Source organism: Lepidochelys kempii, chromosome 26 (assembly GCF_965140265.1).
Source record: "Lepidochelys kempii isolate rLepKem1 chromosome 26, rLepKem1.hap2, whole genome shotgun sequence".
Taxonomy (NCBI): Eukaryota; Metazoa; Chordata; order Testudines; family Cheloniidae; genus Lepidochelys; species Lepidochelys kempii.
Window position 1 is genome coordinate 14,391,902 of NC_133281.1, and position 18,321 is coordinate 14,410,222.

At 45.8% G+C, this 18,321-nt stretch overlaps 1 protein-coding gene across 4 annotated transcripts in view; it reads right to left on the bottom strand.

Annotated features, from left to right (window-relative positions):
• Positions 1-15,510, bottom strand: part of STARD7 (StAR related lipid transfer domain containing 7) — a 38,706-nt gene extending 23,196 nt beyond the window's left edge. For 2 of the 4 annotated variants that reach the window (XM_073325397.1, XM_073325399.1), the window contains exon 1: positions 14,977-15,510. In XM_073325397.1, the coding sequence (XP_073181498.1) occupies positions 14,977-15,380 (404 nt within the window). In that variant the 5' untranslated portion in view covers positions 15,381-15,510. The remainder of the gene's footprint in view (positions 1-14,976) is intronic. The other 2 variants (XM_073325400.1, XM_073325398.1) reach the window with 2 other exon arrangements.
• Between the last annotated feature and the right edge of the window lie 2,811 nt (positions 15,511-18,321).

Below are 18,321 nucleotides of genomic sequence, written 5' to 3' on the forward strand. Positions count from 1 at the left end.
TGTGCCTTAAGAATCTGCAAGCCTGCTTGTATCATCAGTCAGGGTGAGAAACTAATTCAAGTCCTACCTATCTAGTATGCTAGGCTTAGTTCACATTTTTGTTTATTTGCTAGGTAATCTGCTTTGATCTGTTTGCTATCACTTAAAATTTCTCTCTCTGTAGTTAATAAACTTGTTTTATATTTTATCATAACCAGTGTGTCTTTAAATTAAGTTCCTGGGAAAATCTCATCTTGGTTAACATAGGCATGTGCATATCCACATCAAGGGGAAAGCAAATTATATTAATGTTTCTTTTTATGTCCCACAGCAATCTGGCCTCCAAGGAATCGTCTAGTTCCCCGCAACTCCTCTGGCGGCTCTGCAAATACTGCAGGATCAGGTATGCTGTGCTTGGAACACTCATCACAATACTGCAAAGCTGTGCAGGATTCATGCTTCCCACAGAGATGGCGGACATGGGGGCTTTTGAAAAAGAGGCGTAAAACATTATAGGATGCAGATAAAATTATGGGACGGAGAAAACTGCAAGGGACATTGAAACCATGTTCCCAATCAACCCTGCATGATTCGTTTGCCCCCATGAGGCATTGTGAACCTTTCCCAAAACATCCTGCACTAGATGGTGGCAAGTTGCACAGTGGGATAGAATCATAGAATATCAGGGTTGGAAGGGAACTCAGGAGGTCATCTAGTCCAACCCCCTGCTCAAAGCAGGACTGATCCCCGACTAAATCATCCCAGCCAGGGCTTTGTCAAGCCTGGCCTTAAAAACTTCTAGGGAAGGAGATTCCACCACCTCCCTAGGTAACGCATTCCAATGTTTCACCACTCTTCTAGTGAAAAAGTTTTTCCTAATATCCAACCTAAATCTCCCCCACTGCAACTTGAGACCATTACTCCTTGTTCTGTCATCAGCTACCACTGAGAACAGCCTAGATCCAACCTCTTTGGAACCCCCTTTCAGGTAGCTGAAAGCAGCTATCAAATCCCCCCTCATTCTTGTCTTCTGAAGAATGAACATCCCCAGTTCTCTCCGCCTCTCCTCATAAGTCATGTGTTCCAGTCCCCTAATCATTTTTGTTGCCCTCCGCTGGACTCTTTCCAATTTTTCAACATCCTTCTTGTAGTGTGGGGCCCAAAACTGGACACAGTACCCCAGATGAGGCCTCACCGTTTGTAAAAAGCTCTAATGAAAACAAGGCCCAGGGTCCTTCGAAAGCAGTGGTCACCAACCCGATCATAATCGACTGGTCGATCCTGGGGACTCCCCCAGTCATTTGCGATCTCCAGCGGTGTAGCACGGCTGCTGCTAAGGCAGGCTCCCAGTCTGCTGCAGTGCAGCCCCACTTCCCATCAGCTGCTCCTGCCTGCAAGCACTGCCCCCGCAGCTCCCCATAGCCAGGAACAGGGAACTGTGGCCAACAGGAGCTTTGGGGGCAGTGCCTGCAGAGAGGGACAGCATGCAGAGCCATGTGCCCCCCGCCTCCCCTCCCAGAGGCCGCAGAAGCGTGTTGGCCCCTTCCGGGAGCAGCGTGGGGCCGGGACAGGCAGGGAGCCTGCCTTAGCCTCGCTGCGCTGCTGATCAGGAGCTGCCCATGATAAGTGACACCCAGCGGGAGGCTGCACCCCACCCCCAGCCCCTGCTGCACCCTGAGCCCTCTCCCAGAGCCAGCATCCCATACTTCCTCCTGCACCCCAACCCCTGCCCCAGCCCTGACCCCCCTCTCAGAGCCAGCACCCTGCATCCCCTCCTGAACCTCACTCTGCCCCAGCTCAGAGCCCCTTCCTACACCCAAACACCCTCCCAGAGCTTGCACCCCTCACCCCCTCCTGCACCCAGCTCAGCCCAGAGCCTCCTCCCACACTGCGAACCCCTTGGCCCCAGCCCAGACCGTCTCCCGAACCCCAACCCCCTGCCCCAGCCCGGTGAAAGTGAGTGAGGGTGGGGGAAAGCAAGTGGTAGAGAGAGGGGGAATGGACCGAGCGGGGCAGGGCTTTGGGAAAAGGGCAGGGCCTTGGGGAAGGGGTGGGGCAGATCCTGGGTTGCCCTTAAATTCAAAAAGTGATCTTGGGCATAAAAAGGTTGGAGACCACTCTTCTAAAGCATCCGGCACACACCACTCTCAGAGACAGTGAGTGGACTCAAAGGACTGTTGGTCTCTTCCAGTATGGAAATTCCCTTTGATCTTAGCCAGCTGCTCCCCTGTAATAGTCTTTTTGCCGGTTTATTATAGAACTAGAGTGTAATAGAGAAACTTCACACGTACTAGCTGTGATCAAATTACACGGTAAAAGAAGAGGCTTAGCAGGGCTCCCTAGCCTATCAGAAAAGCTCATAGCCAGCAAGAGGGGGATGATCCTCCCTTAGCCACTCGATTCTGTGGGCAAAGACTCAATCTGGGCCAATTAAGATGCCCAGTTTAATTTTAATGCAACTAAGAAGGCTGGTCTTGTGACTAAGGCCATATGGCTAAGACTCAGGAGATCTGGGTTCCTGAGGATTCATATGGATAGAAAGGCTACAACTGTCTGTGTTACCTTGAACAAGTCCCCTCTCTGTGCCTCAGTTCCTAGTCTGTAAAGTGAGGATAATCCTCATTCCTCTCTCACACAGTGTCTTGTCTATTTAGATAGTCCCCGCCCCAAAGAGTGTACAGTTACTCTTTGTCAGTGCTCTGCCTGGCACAATGGAGTACTGATTTTGCTTAGGACCCTTTAGGCACTACAGTAACACACAAATATCTAGAGGATTGCATTCCATTCTGACTGCTGGGTGAAAGCCTGCCTTAGCTCACACAGCCAGATAATGGGAACCCATGGATGATTCACAGTAGCTCTGGATTTACAATATATTTTCTCTCTTGCCCATCTGGAATGACGTCAGCAGCAATCTTAGGGGATTCAAAGCAGGAAGCAGCATTAAGACCACTTGTTCAGCTGCAACCAGAGGGAAAGATGCTATTAAGAAGGAACCCAAACCACTTTACAGGCTGAGGATCACTCCCCATCTCCAACATCAACTGGCAATCAGTTCTGGGATTTAACATCACATGGTGACAGCAATCCAGTTCTGCACTCTCTACACTGGTTCCCCTGACTATCCCACCTGGTTCAAGATCTCGGTCCTTATCTTCAAAGACCTTAATAGTTTGGGAATGGGATAGTCACAATCAGATCATGACCATGGTCATCCTCACCCTCCCATGGCACAGTAGCCCTGCACAATGCAAGGATAGAGTTAGTCTCCTGCACAATCTCAAAGACCAGTATAAGACTATGGAACTCACTGCCACATGATTTAAAAACTATTGCAAGCCTCACTTCCCATTGCAAAAGCAAGGCACACGCTGCCTGCTTTGACTAATAAAAGCATTGTGCAACACTCAGTTTTCCCCTTTGGGAGAGGAGAGGAATGGAAGAGGCATCATGTGCAACAGATGCCAGGCATATGACTATGTGCCTCTGGAAGATGCACCGATTCCCCAGATGATTAGTGCGATACGAGTACCTAAGCAGAGCGGACACTACTCAACAGTTTTGACAAAGGAGTCAACCCACGATTAAGAAAGCAGTAAAACAGGAAACATAATTAATGCCAATCAACATGAGTTTATATAAAATAGATCACATCAAACTAACTTGATATATTTTTGGATGAGATTACAAGTTTGGCTGAAAAAGGTTAATTTTGATGTACCTTCTGTAAGGTGTTTGACTTGGTACTCCATGATACTTTGATTAAAAAAAAGCTTGAATGATATAAAATTAAATTGACACACATTAAATGGATTAAAACCTGCCTGATAAGTCTCAAGATGTTTCTAAATGGGGAACTGTCTTCAACAGGGTATGTTTCCAGTAGTGTCCTGCAGGGATCAGTCCCTGTACTAACTAAATTTTTATCAATGACCTGGAAGAAAACCAAATTATCAATGACAAAACTTATGGGAGTGGTAAGTAATGAAGAGGACAGGTCACTGTTTCAGCATTGCTTGGTAAACTGGTGCAAGCAAACTATATGCATTTTAATATGGCAAAATGTCCATGTATAGATAGATCTAGGAACAAAAAAACATAGGTCACACTTACAGGATGGGGGACTCTATCCCGGGTAGCAGTGACTAGCAAAATATTTGGGGGTTGTGGTGGATAATAAGATGAAGTATGAGATTCCAATCTTATGCTGTGGCCAGAAGAGCTAATGCAATCAATGAACAGGGGACTCTTGAGCAGGAGTAGACAGGTTACTCCACCTCTGCATTTGGCATTCGTGTGACTGCTGCTGGAATACTGTGTCCAGTTCTGGTGTCAACAGTTCAAGAAGGATGTTGAAAAATTGGAGAGAAGAGCCACAAGACTGAGGGCTTGTCTACACTACGCAGCTTTTAGCGACAAGGCTATGTCAACACAACCTTGTCACTAAAAGTCAGCATTTGTGAACATTCTTTTGCGGTATTTTGTTGGCTCTTTTGCTGACAAGATACTTCCACACTGCTGCTTTTGTCTTTCGCAGGGAGGGTGGGGTGTGTGTGTGTGTGCGCGCGCACGTTAAGTACCCGCAAAAGACATAAGTTTTGGCGACAACTGTGCAGTGTAGACATACCCTGACTAAAGGATTAGAAAACCTGCCTTACAGTATGTTTAGCTTAACAAAGAGAAGGTTAAGGGGTGATGTGATTACAGTCTAAGTATCTACATGGGGAATGAATATTTGATAATGGGCTCCTCAAACTAGCAGAGAAAGGTACTCCAAACGCTGGAATTTGAAGCTAAACAAATTCAGACTAGAAATAAGGTGTACATTTTAAATAATGAAGGTAATTAACGAGTGGAACAATTCACCGAGTGTCATGGTAGATTTTCAACCACTGACAATTTTTAAATCAAGACCAGATGTTTTTCTAAGAGATCTGCTCTAGGAATTAATTCAGAGAATGTCTCTGGCCTGTGTTATACAGGAGGTCAGAACAGATCATCACAATGATCCTTTCTGGCTTGGAATCTGTGAATCTTATTCAATTGAAGGGAGAGCTGTAGGCAGGATGCAGTTGCCCAAAGCAAAGTATAGCCAGGACAGCAGGGAGACTAAGTTTCCTTAAAAATTCCCTTTTAATTTGTTTTTTGAAGGGAGGGGAAAAGCCTGGCTGCAGTTTGTATTTCTACAAATCATATAAATCACTTCTGACCTTGGCACCAGACTTCAGCCAGCACCTGGAACAGATAAAGTGTCTATAAAACCAACTTGGCAGAATCAGTTTAGAAGGTTCTCAAACTAGGCCCCGCCCTCCCTGGGTCACTGTTTGCCTTGCAGCAATCTGCAAAGGTCAATCATATTGCACACATTACCAAAGAGAGGCAACAGCTTACACTCCCCTATAAAGTAATTTCTGGCTGGCAAATAAATACTCTGGCTGCACTGCTAGGGTGCCCAGCAAACAGGCTGCAGAATGAGACAGTCCCTGCTGCAGCATTTACAACCTAAAAATAAACCCAGAATTACAGCAGACGTGCAATAGAGCTTCCAAACAAAATTCCAAGAGTTCTGCATTTCTTGGTTGGGAATCTGCTCCCACCGCTCCCAAGGGAATCAGAAACTCCCTGGACAATTTATGCAGGCACTTCTCATCTACCACTCCACAGATGGTACCATCAGTAAAGCACTCATCTCCAGCAGATAGTATTTCTTACAGCACATCCCACATGACCTGATGGGCAGCTAACTTGGGGCTTGTCAGGTTTCAAGACTCGATGCTTCACATATGTGGGCCCCTTACTGAGTGAGGGAGGCAACCTAGTGACAGAGGATGTGGAAAAAGCTAATGTACTCGATGCTTTTTTTTGCCTCTGTCTTCACGAACAAGGTCAGCTCCCAGACTGCTGCACTGGGCAGCACAGCATGGGGAGGAGGTGACTAGTCCTCTGTGGAGAAAGAAGTGGTTCGGGACTATTTAGAAAAGCTGGACGAGCACAAGTCCATGGGGACGGATGCGCTGCATCCGAGAGTGCTAAAGGAGTTGGGGGATGTGATTGCAGAGCCACTGGCCATTATCTTTGAAAACTCATGGCGATCGGGGGAAGTCCCGGACGACTGGAAAAAGGCTAATTTTAAAAAGGGAAGGAGGAGGATCCTCGGAACTACAGGCCAGTCAGCCACACCTCAGTCCCTGGAAAAAATCATGGAGCAGGTCCTCAAGGAATCAATTCTGAAGCACTTAGAGGACAGGAAAGTGATCAGGAACAGTCAGCATGGATTCACCAAGGGCAAGTCATGCCTGACTAATCTAATTGCCTTCTATGACGAGATAACTGGCTCTGTGGATGAGGGGAAAGCGGTGGACGTGTTGTTCCTTGACTTTAGCAAAGCTTTTGACATGGTCTCCCACAGTATTCTTGCCAGCAAGTTAAAGTATGGGCTGGATGAATGGACTATAAGGTGGATAGAAAGTTGGCTAGATTGTCGGGCTCAACGGGTAGTGATCAATGGCTCCATGTCTAGTTGGCAGCCGGTATCAAGCGGAGTGCCCCAAGGGTCGGTCCTGGGGCCGATTTTGTTCAATATCTTCATTAATGATCTGGAGGATGGTGTGGATTGCACCCTCAGCAAGTTTGCAGATAACACTAAACTGGGAGGAGAGGAAGATATGCTGGAGGGTAGGGATAGGATACAGAGGGCCCTAGATAAATTAGAGGATTGGGCCAAAAGAAATCTGATGAGGTTCAACAAAGACAAGTGCAGAGTCCTGGACTTAGGACAGAAGAATCCAATGCACCGCTACAGACTAGAGACCGAATGGCTCGGCAGCAGTTCTGCAGAAAAGGACCTAGGGGTTACAGTGGACGAGAAGCTGGATAGGAGTCAACAGTGTGCCCTTGTTGCCAAGAAGGCCAATGGCATTTTGGGATGTATACGTAGGGGCATTGCCAGCAGATCGAGGGACGTGATCGTTCCCCTCTATTCGACACTGGTGAGGCCTCATCTGGAGTACTGTGTCCAGTTTTGGGCCCCACACCACAAGAAGGATGTGGAAAAATAGGAAAGCGTCCAGCGGAGGGCAACAAAAATTATTAGGGGACTAGAACACATGACCTATGAGGAGAGGCTGAGGGAACTGGGATTGTTTAGTCTGCGGAAGAGAAGAATGAGGGGGGATTTGATAGCTGCTTTCAACTACCTGAAAGGGGGTTCCAAAGAGGATGGATCTAGACTGTTCTCAGTGGTAGATGACAGAACAAGGAGTAATGGTCTCAAATTGCAGTGGGGGAGGTTTAGGTTGGATATTAGGAAAAACTTTTTCACTAGGAGGGTGGTGAAACACTGGAATGCGTTACCTAGGGAGGTGGTGGAATCGCCTTCCTTAGATATTTTTAAGGTCAGGCTTGACAAAAGCCCTGGCTGGGATGATTTAGCTGGCGATTGGTCCTGCTTTGAGCAGGGGGTTGGACTAGATGACCTCATGAGGTCCCTTCCAACCCTGATATTCTTTGATTCTATGATATCTGAAGGCTCACTAGTGGAAGCTCCCAAATACAGGGAGTCCTCAGACTTACGTCAGATGATGCTTTTCAACTGACTGCCCATTTCGCCCCATGATACTTGCTTCGCCCTTACAATGCTCGATTTGCATAAAGTTTGCTTGGAATCACTTCCACCTCAATACCAGTATAACTCAACCAGGAAGTGATCGCTTCTGATTGGCTTCGAGGAAGCAGGATAGCTTACTGCCGCTTGTTTTTGATTGGCTGAGCTCAGAGCTGGGAAGCCAACAGTGACTGACTGAGGCTCAGCATGTGTGCGTTCTCCCTGGCTTTCTGAGCCCGTGTTGCTGGCATTCAGTGCAGCATGTGTGAGTTTATATGTTTATTTGAATGCTGTTTACAAAATACAGTGTACAGTCAATACATTGATGTTGCAACATTAGTCATCTATAATTCATTTAGTACAAAAATGTGGGCTATTGTGGTGAAAATAGTGTATCAAGCCTTGGTTCAGGAACCAATCCCCCCTTCATACCATTGATTCCTATGGGAAAAGCGGTTTCAACTTACAACATAATTCCGAAGACTCCCTGTATGTAACAGGTGACATGTCACTCTCACCATCTTTCACTCTGAATATAGGTCAGATCATCTGTACCCCATGTTCATCTCTCTCCATTACATCCACAGCTGTGGCTAAGGTCTGTCACTATTCCCAAACAGTCCACTTAGGAAGAAAAAGCACGCAAGAAGATAATCAGATGCTACTGTAGAGGGACAACATGGGGGGAAAGAAGGGAGGAGAAACGTGATTTCTAATGAATATTCAGTACAGACCTACTTAAGGTTTTTTATAGCACCTCAACTCAGGCTCTTTTCCAGACAGTCATTTATTCTCTATAAAAGGCCTCACATTGAATACTAAGTTAGTATTAAAGGCCTGAGTTCTAGAACCAAGGACATTCAGGATGAAGCCTGCCACTCTAGCCCACCAGTTCCCAAGTGATGGTCCACAGAGCACCGGCTAGAAGCCCACAGAGCCGGATGATCTCATGATGCTCGCTGCTTCTCATCTCCCGCTGCTACTCTTCACAAAGAGGTAACTCAAAATCCAACACTGCCCCAAGATTATTTTCTGAGGTAGGCATTTGCTGTAGATACTATAGGACGGTATGTGATTGCAAATGTGGTCTGAAAGGGGAAGTTACCCGCATAATCAGGAGCAGGAAGGGAGGTCTCCACAGAACACACTGATCTACACCAAGAGTTTGAGAATAAGAACTCAAGTCCTAACTCATGCTGTTCTTCCATATAATCTTTTAGAGGTGGGCATCGGAACAGAGCCTTACAAAACAGGACATGGGAGTTATGTGCAGCAGGCAAAAACACAGCTGTGCAGAGGCTTGCCATGAAGGAGCACACTGCACAGGCAAATCATTACTTACAATAAAGCATCATTCTTACCATGGAAAGTCCTACTGAAGTCATGGTGCAGGTGAGACTGTGTGGTACAAGAACAAGGCACAGTAATGCTGTTTGAAGTGCTCATCTGAAGAGCTCAAAGTACCTTACCAATGTGAGTTAAGCCTTTATTTCTGGATTGCTGTGCAGAACAGGACTTCATGCTGATCTACCGTATTAAGGACACAATGTAGATAACATTACCAACACTGAGAACATGTCTGTGTGTTGGACTTCTGCACCTTCACCAAAATTACAAAGATTACTCCACCCTTCTCCCCTCTTTTCTGCCTCTGTATTTATTGTTTTTTATGTTTTATCTGTAATGCATTTGCCCTATTAATACATGTGCTTGCTTGGAAGAGCTGCATGGTGACTGGTAAAAACATCAGCACCGTTCTCTGAGGTAAAGCACAGCCCAGGTGTTGGCCTTTTGGCAGACTGGCTTACTGGGAATATCACAGTATAGATCAGTGGTGCAGCCTTAAAACCCCCAGTCAGGGGGGAGAGGGTCTCTATCCACGAGAGGTGATGGCTGGAAGCCTGAAACCTTGAGGGACCATGGAGCAGGAATACAGGTGCAGTTACCCTGAAACTGTAACAATTATTACCCTCATCTTAAAGGTGGGAAACAGGCACTAAAGTCTAGTTTTCCAAAACTGACTAGTGATTTGGAATACTTCATTTTTTGGGGTGCCAAACTTGAGACATCCTGAAGGGGGGCTGATTTTTTAAGAGCAGCGACTCGGCACTTGCACAAGGTAACACAGCAAGTAAAGTGATGGAACCAAGAATAAGACGGAGTGTTTAATACCAGTATTCACCACCTATAGTCTGTGGTGGATTAGCCATGGAGCCAACAGGGCCCGTGCCCAGGGGCCTCAGCATATCCACCCCCCACCACAAAATGGACAAGGCCCCAAGCGGAGCACTGGGGAGCTGAGGGGGGGAGGAGGAGGGAAGGGGTCTGCAGGAGGAAAGGGTGGGGAGGAGTCCACACTTGCTCTGGCCCAGGGCCCCACAAACCCCTAATCTACCTCTGCCTATAGAATTTGTGGTAATTTTGGATTGCTTGCTCATTATTTAAAAATGTAAGTTTATATATCGCTTAGTGCTGTACAGTACATTAAAAAACACCTATGTTCTTTACATTTCTTCCTAACGTGATCATCACTGCATGCTGAGACTCTTAAATTGCCCCTTTTCAGAAGTTGCCACAGGAGAACGCGGTCTTAAAATGCAACTACAAATTCTTGTCCAAGATCTGTATTTAGATTTGATACTATTATGTCAGACACCAATTTGAATGTTTTAGATCAGTTATTAATGAATAGATCTTTATTTTTATTTAAACTGCTCTAAAACTTCATGAGAAATGTGACAGTAAAACAGGATGATGCAGAGGAGTACATTCACATAAGGGTATTAAACAGACATAGGCCTGAGAGTTAAAATTGTAGCATTTGGAAGGGTACATGCATGACCAGCTAGTAAAAGTACCATCTCAGCACAGAACTAGAAGAGGGCTGCTGGGAGCCAAATTAAAAATGTTTTCTTTTTTAATTTAAATCCGATTTTAATTTAAATCCAATATATTTCTTTTTTTTTAAATAATAAACCACTTCCAAATCAAATTTGATGATATGAAAACCTATATTAAGGCCTTAATTTATTATAATCATTTAAATGAAAATATCCAAATGGCACATGTTTGCTGCTGAAGTTTTTAAAAAAGTCAAACTACTGAGCTGGTGCAAGTCACTGGCTAAGCACTTGGAACCAGAGTTTGAAGTGCTAACCCAGCTTTTGACAGCAGTAGCCGCTTCTGCACATGTAGAGGGAATGTTTTCTTCATTTCAGTTTATTCAATTAGTTCAGTTCAATTACTAGGTGGAATCAGTTTCTCAACTCTGAACAGAGTTGAAAAAGCAAGAAAGTTTGTTTTCCTTTTCCAGTGCATGAACAATGAGACATGAGGATGAGCTCTACAAGTTCTGAAATTTTGAAAGACACATGGTGACCAGAAAAAATTCCTTCATTTTATTTACTACAGATAATATTCCTTGGTTTAATAAACCAGTTAGTGAAGACTATATTATGTTGCAAAACGTTTTAATCGTTACCAACCAGTGAGAATCAATCTTTCTTTAGGAAAATAATTAAGATGTACAAATGCAAAACAAGATTAAAATGATTTAAATCAAGATTTTCTTCTTGCTGAACCGCAATTTTAATCACATTTGATTTAAATCAATGCACCCTGATTCCTGGGTTCCATTCCTGATTTTGTCAGACTGAGATCAAACAGGAAGGCTATCTGTAAAATGGGAATGACACTGTCAAGTGCTTTGAGGTCTCAGATGAAAAAATCCCAGCTGTGCGCACGCTGGTGGTTGAACAGCATTTCAGAAGTAGAGATCATACAGTTAAATAAATTAGTTTTTTAATCTGCTTTTTAAAGCTCCTACAATTCCCAGTTAAAATTAAGTGAAACAAACACTGAACAAGGAAGTCTGTATGCAGCTGATTTTATTGAAGAATTACTTCCCCCACAAGAAAGGGTAGAGCCATTAGTAATTTTTACTTTATTAGAAACTGGCTTTAAAGGTGACCTGCAAAGGAACTCCAGAAATGGGTTTTTGCCCTGCCCACGACTCCCTTGTTTTTGCACTTCTTTATGATGTAAATAAAATAAAATAAAATCCATTTCTTTCTACAGTTCAAAATTCAGGTCTTGTCTACCTCATCTACAACAATTAGTAAAACTATGACATCACAGACCTCAAGCAACTGAACCAGGACTAAGAGAAATTCAGGGGTTTTTTTGTTTTGTTTTTTTAAAGCAAAAGCAAACAGCTTTGAACAACATTTTCAACTCACTCTGTAGAGTTAAAAAGGAGATACAACTCCAAATTAAGGTTTTTTCACCCAAACACTCCCCATTTTAGTTCCAGGAAGCCTCTTGGGTCAATGGCAATCCATGATAAACCAATTCATTTGGAGAAATAAAAAACTCAAGGTTTAAGCAATCTACTTTACAAAGGGGGCCATGGTAAAAGGGAGGTTTGACTTAACCAGACATTAAGCGTTATTACCAAATTAAGAACTTGATGTACTGAATAATACAGTATCAAACTTGTGGAATCAAACTTCTCATGATCCCCTGGATTAAAAAAAAACCTAAACGAACAAAAAAACCTATAGGTCAAAACCAGCATATTACATTTATTTTTATTAAATAAAATAACTTTTAAATGTTTTGATAAGAGAAATTTATGTACCCAAAACATGTTTCATGTCAACAAATAAATCATTTATTAAAACAGAGTGATAAATGATAATCAGTGAACTAAACTGATTATTTTAGGTCAGCCCAGGAAAAATTTCAAATATGCCTGAGTGAATCACTGGAGTCCAAGTCTCTTGAAAATGAAAGTCTCCTAAGTTACTTAGGCTGACCTACTGTGCCACATTTATATAGCTTGACCTCAAAAGTTAGAATCAGGGGGAAAAACATCTGTCTTTATAGAAAGAAAAGGAGTACTTGTGGCACCTGAGAGACTAACCAATTTATTTGAGCATAAGCTTTGCATCCGATGAAGTGAGCTGTAGCTCACGAAAGCTTATGCTCAAATAAATTGGTTAGTCTCTAAGGTGCCACAAGTACTCCTTTTCTTTTTGCGAATACAGACTAACATGGCTGTTACTCTGAAACCTGTCTTTATAGAGAAAAGCAGCTTTTAACTCAAAGTTTTGATAGAGGTTCATGGACTCAGCATATTTATTTTGTATTTAAATGTTAAGAGAGTATAGTAAATGTGGGCCTTATCTGAATTTAATACAAAATATGTTATCATTTTCAACAGATTTTTAAAAATAAAAATTTAAACAAAATAAAAAAAACAGATTTTTTTATTTAAAAAATAATCAATTTTTATCCACTCTGGTAGGAAATTTTGGTACTAGAAAAAGTTAATCAAGTCAGTTCTATAGAGAAGGAAAAAAGACTACTACTTAGAAATATGGTTGAACTTTTTGGAGTTTACTGGAACAGTTTATCTCCTGCTACCAAACCTGATAGTATTTTAAAACAAACAACCATGTTTTGAAAACTAAGGAAGGGAAAAGCCCCTTCAACAATCATCAAAATTAAACTAAGTATTAAAATAAGGAAAATAGATATGAAGTAAAAGTAGAAAAGCTCTATCTCACAGAGTTTTAATGGGCCAACTAACAGGTTATGCATCTAAATGTAAAAAAAACAATGTGATATTAGCAACTCACAAGACAGAAGAGGAAGACAGTAGAAAAGTATCAACTATAATATGTGATCAATACCACAAAGCTGAAGAGAATGACTGGTAGCTGGTCTCACCAATACAGCTTTAAGGACTTCCATAAGCTAGTTTTATATATATATACACACACACACAAATATATAAAAAAATTTTATCACTGTTGTAAGTTGTAAGACAAGTTTTATGAGCTTTCTGATACAAAAGAATGGATCTGTCTGTTAGAAGATTACCGACCTCAGCCTTTCAATTAATTTTAAAAGACCAAATCCCATAAACATTTAAGCATGTTAATAACTACTGTACGGTCCCATGGGTAGCCTTGATGGTATGCCTGATCCAACACTCACGTAAGTCAATGGAAAAATTCCTATTACTTCACCAGGCATTGGATCAGGCGCCACCTGCCTACCTGTTTACAACACTGGGTCCTAAGAGGACTCATGATACACACTTGAGCCCCTCAAAAGAAATAGGAAAAAGACCACATTTTCAGTATTTCAAATATATAAAAGGCCATGAAGGGTTTTGTTTAACCTTTAACAGACAAAGTACCAAGGATGGGTGCAAATGCAAGGGTTATTTCATTTCTAAGGGTTTTTGTGATTTAATAGATTGCATAACGTAATGTGTTTAACCTCTAAGAAAAGATGCCAACAAGTTTAAACATTTGAATAAGACAGTACTGAGACAGGAATGACCTTGAATCTCTGTACCTCCCTCAAATCCTTCATTCTACAGGCAGTTTCAAGCAAAAGTATCTTATCACATATCACCCCTCAACCATGTTTCTGAGGCCCAAACACTCACAAAACCATTAATCAGATATTTAAAATATGAATTGCCCCTACTCTTATTATTAAAGAATGGATATATTTCAGATCAGAAGCTAGAGATGGAAAGGATCTAGCCAGTCATCTCATCCATCCATCCCTGAATTATGACCTTCATTTTCTAGTGCATTAAGGCAGTGGCTCTCAACCTTTCCAGACAACAGTCACCCTTTCAGGAGTCTGATTGATCTTGCATGCCCCCGAGTTACACCTCACTTAAAACCCACTTGCTTACAAAATCAGATATAAAAATACAAAAAAAAAAGGGTCACAGAGCACCGTTACTGATGGTTTACTTTCTCTCTCATTTTTTACCATATAACTATAAATCAACTGGAATCGAAACATTGCACTCACCTTTCCCTGTATAGTATACAGAACAATATAAACAAGTCATTGTACAAAGGAAAGGAGGACTTGGGGCACCCGAGAGACTAACTAATGCTCAAATAAATGGGTTAGTCTCTCGGGTGCCCCAAGCCCTCCTCTCCGTTTTGCGAATACAGACTAACACGGGCGGCTCCCCTGAAACAAGTCATTGTACGAAACTTTAGTTGGGTGCGGACTTCGCCAGCACTTTCAATGTCGCCTGCTGTGAATCTAGGCAAATATCTAGATGGGCCCGGGGGGGGGGGGCAGCCCAGTGCATGGGCGGGAGCGGGGGGAGCCCTGCACTAAGTAGGGTGAGCAGACAGCAAGTGTGGAAAAATCAGGACGGGGTGTGTGTGTGTGTGGGGGGGGAATAGGAGCCGAGATAGGGAAAAAAATCCCCAAATCGGGACTGTCCCCACAGCACCGGGGCAGTTTCGGCGGCTACTCGTTTTAAGGAACGCGGGCGCCTCTTCCCGACCACGGGCAGCCCCAGGACCAGCCGGCGCCCGCGGAGGGGCGGCCCGGGAGAGACCCACCTTCGCAACTCCTCCTCCTGGATCCGCTCCTCTTCCCACAGGAAGACGCCGGCCAGGGCCGCCATCAGCTTGCAGGCGCCGGCGTGGCGGGCCTGGCAGCGGCGCCACAGGCAGCGGAAGAGGCTCCAGCGCGCCCGCTCCGAGTAGATGTCGCCGTAGAGCTGCCCGGTCTGCTGGGCCCGCCGCACCCGCTGGCCGGTCACGTAGCTGCACTGGCTGGCCAGGAGGGACAGGAGGCTCCGCGGGCCGGGGCATGCCTCGGGCTCCCTCCGGAGCCAGCCCAGCAGCCACTGGTAGCGGCTCCACAGGGCCTGCGCGGGCCCCGGCCGGGCGCCCCAGTGGGCCGAGCGGGCGCAGTACGAATAGATGCTGGCGGGCGGCCTCCGCTGCAGCGGGTGGAACATCGCCGCGCGGCCTAGCGCGAGGGAGCAGCGCCCGTTACCCGCCCGGCTGCGCGCGGGCCAAGCCCGCCTCAGGCCCTGCCGCCTACCGGGAGCGCAACCGCTACCGCGCGCGCGCGCCGCCTCCCTCGCGGGTCTGCCCGCCGCGCCCATTGGCCTCCCGCCGGCCGGCCCCCGGCCGCCCATTGGTGCGCGGCGCCGTCCGTCTGCGGCGCACGCGCCGGCCCCTCGCGGAGCGGGCCCGAGGGCGCCGCCCCCGCCTTGTGAGCCAGCGCGGGCGCCTTGGAGACGCGCGAGGGGCCCTGCGGCGGCAGCGCGCGGGGGCGGCCGGGGAGCTGCCTGCCCCCGGGGGCGGCGGGGGCGGGGAAGGGTTTGCCCCTGAAGCCCCCCTGGTCCTGGGTGCCTCGCAGCTGCGGCGTCTCCTCCAAGGCTCTCCAGCCTGGCCCCGCAGCCTCCCTGGCCCCTCCGTAGCGGGCTTAAAAGGGGCCCTTCCTCAGCCGGAAAAGAACAGCCCCCCCCAGGGTGCCCCCTTGCCCAGGACCGCTGGGGGGGCACCCTCCAGTTAGGCCTGAATAGCGACTGGGAGCGGAGGGGGGGGTCATCGCGTAAACTAATTTCCCCCACACTGATAATATATATATATATATACACACACACACACCACCCCCCCCCCCGCGACTGTATTTTCCGCTCCAGGCATCTGAGGAAGTGGGTTTTAGCCCACGCAAGCTTACGCCCCAATAAATTGGTTAGTTTCTAAGGTGCCACAAGGACGCCTGGTTGTGTCCGCCTGCCTGGCTTTCCTCAGCAGGGCCCACCAGACTGCATTCCGAGCCACTCATAACCAGGGTGCGGGAGGACACCTTGAGGGTCAGGCTCCCCGCCTGGGCCTGGCGCCCACAGCTGCAGGTAGAAGAAGAGCTCGTGGCCGAGATGGCAATACACCCTTTTTCTCTCCTTGTAGATTTTTCCTGCTGTGGTACCTAGAGAAGTGCTAGAAAAGTCCCACTTCTGCCTTTCTCTGTAGGCAAACTCAACAAACGGATTCCCTTTGTCTCCTAGCCGTCTTAGTCACTGCAGCCAGCTGCCTATAGTTTTGGGGCACACTATTAGATAGCGGTCTTACGCCACCCCAGAAGTGGCTGCATAGCAACGGCAAGTGGAGCGATCTATTCACAAAGACAGGGTGTATGTCAGCACTGAAAGGTGCAATCTGAAAATTAAGCCATTATGAAAAATGGGACAACTACTTGGAGTCCAAAATCCCACCCCTCAAACCATCTCAGAGTTTTATTATCTCTTGAGTAAAAGTAAACGGAGGGTGAACTCCTCCTTCCCTTCCGTTTCAAAAAAAGATATAGTGGCATTGGAAAAAGGTTCAGAAAAGGGCAACAAAAATTATTATGGGTATGGAACGGCTTCCATATGAGGAGCGATTAATAAGACTGGGACTTTTCAGCTTGGAAAAGAGACGACTAAGGGCGGATATGATAGAGGTCTATAAAATCATGACTGGTGTGGAGAAAGTAAATAAGGAAGTGTTATTTACTCATAACACAAGGACTAGGAGGCACCAATGAAATTAATAGGTAGCAGGTTTAAAACAAAAGGAAGTATTTTTTTCACACAATGCACAGTCAACCTGTGGAACTTCTTGCCAGAAGATGTTATGAAGGCCAAGACTATAACAGTGTTCAAAAAAGAACTAGATAAATTCATGGAGGACAGGTCCATCAAGGGCTATTAGCCAGGATGGGCTGGGATGGCATCCCTAGCCTCTGTTTGCCAGAAGCTGGGAATTGGCGACAGGGGATGGATCACTTGATGATTTCCTGTTCTGTTCATTCCCTCTGGGGCACCGGGTATTGGCCATGGTCAGAAGACAGGATGCCAGATGGACCTTTGGTCTGACCCAGTATGGCCGTTCTTACGTAGTTTCCTGCTCTTCAGCGAAAGACAAGCATTTAGGTAGCAGGTTAGTGGAGAGGACCCTGAAAGATGCCATCCACTGCCAGTATGTGGAAAACCTAAAACGGAAGCCAGACCAGGGCAAGGCATTAGAGATGACTTGCAAGTGGGATGCCAGCAACCACTTCCTCCCCGGGGGCAGCTTCATCCGATTTGCAGACTGGAGGTTCATCCACAAGGCCTGGCTCAACTGTGTTCCGCTGAACAGCGCCGTCCACCATAAGAATTGGGACAAGCGATGTAGGAAGTGCAGCTAAGCCAGTGACATTACCCCACGTCCTGTGTAGCTGCAAGCCCCATTCCAGAGCCTGGCAGCTGCGACACAATGCCATCCAAGATCACCTGGTCATCCCACCACCCGTAGGGAAGGTTGCTGTGAACTCCACCATCTCCGGAACCGACAGCCAACTACAACCGGACATCATCATCACCAACGAGGACCGGAAGATCATCATGGTGGACATCAGTGTCTTTTGAGAACAGGACTCTGGCCTTCCATGATGCCTAAGTTCATAAGGTGGAGAAATACGCCCCTCTGGCCGAAACCTTGAGAGCTACAGGTTACCAGGTGCAGACAATTTGGACGCATTGGATCCCAGTAAGGAACGAGTGTTGAGAGAATGCGGAATTAATCAACGCTACGCTCAGCTGATGTGGCAACTCATAGTGTTGGACGCCATCAGATGTTCGACGGACATCTACACAGAACACATCATCAGACATCGGCAATATCAGGAGGGATGAGCTAGAGTGCCGATGAGAAGCACAGTGGGAAAAGTAACTCAAATACTTTCCTCATGGATTGTGTTTTCTAAATGGACAACCTACCCTAATTCTCAACTACTGAGGGACAATCTCCACTCCTTGATAGATTTTGCTTTCCACAACCAAATCTCTGTACAACTTTTCATGAGTGACGTACCTGACTACTTGGATGCTAATGCCTAAACTGTATTCTTAAATTTATTCACCTAAA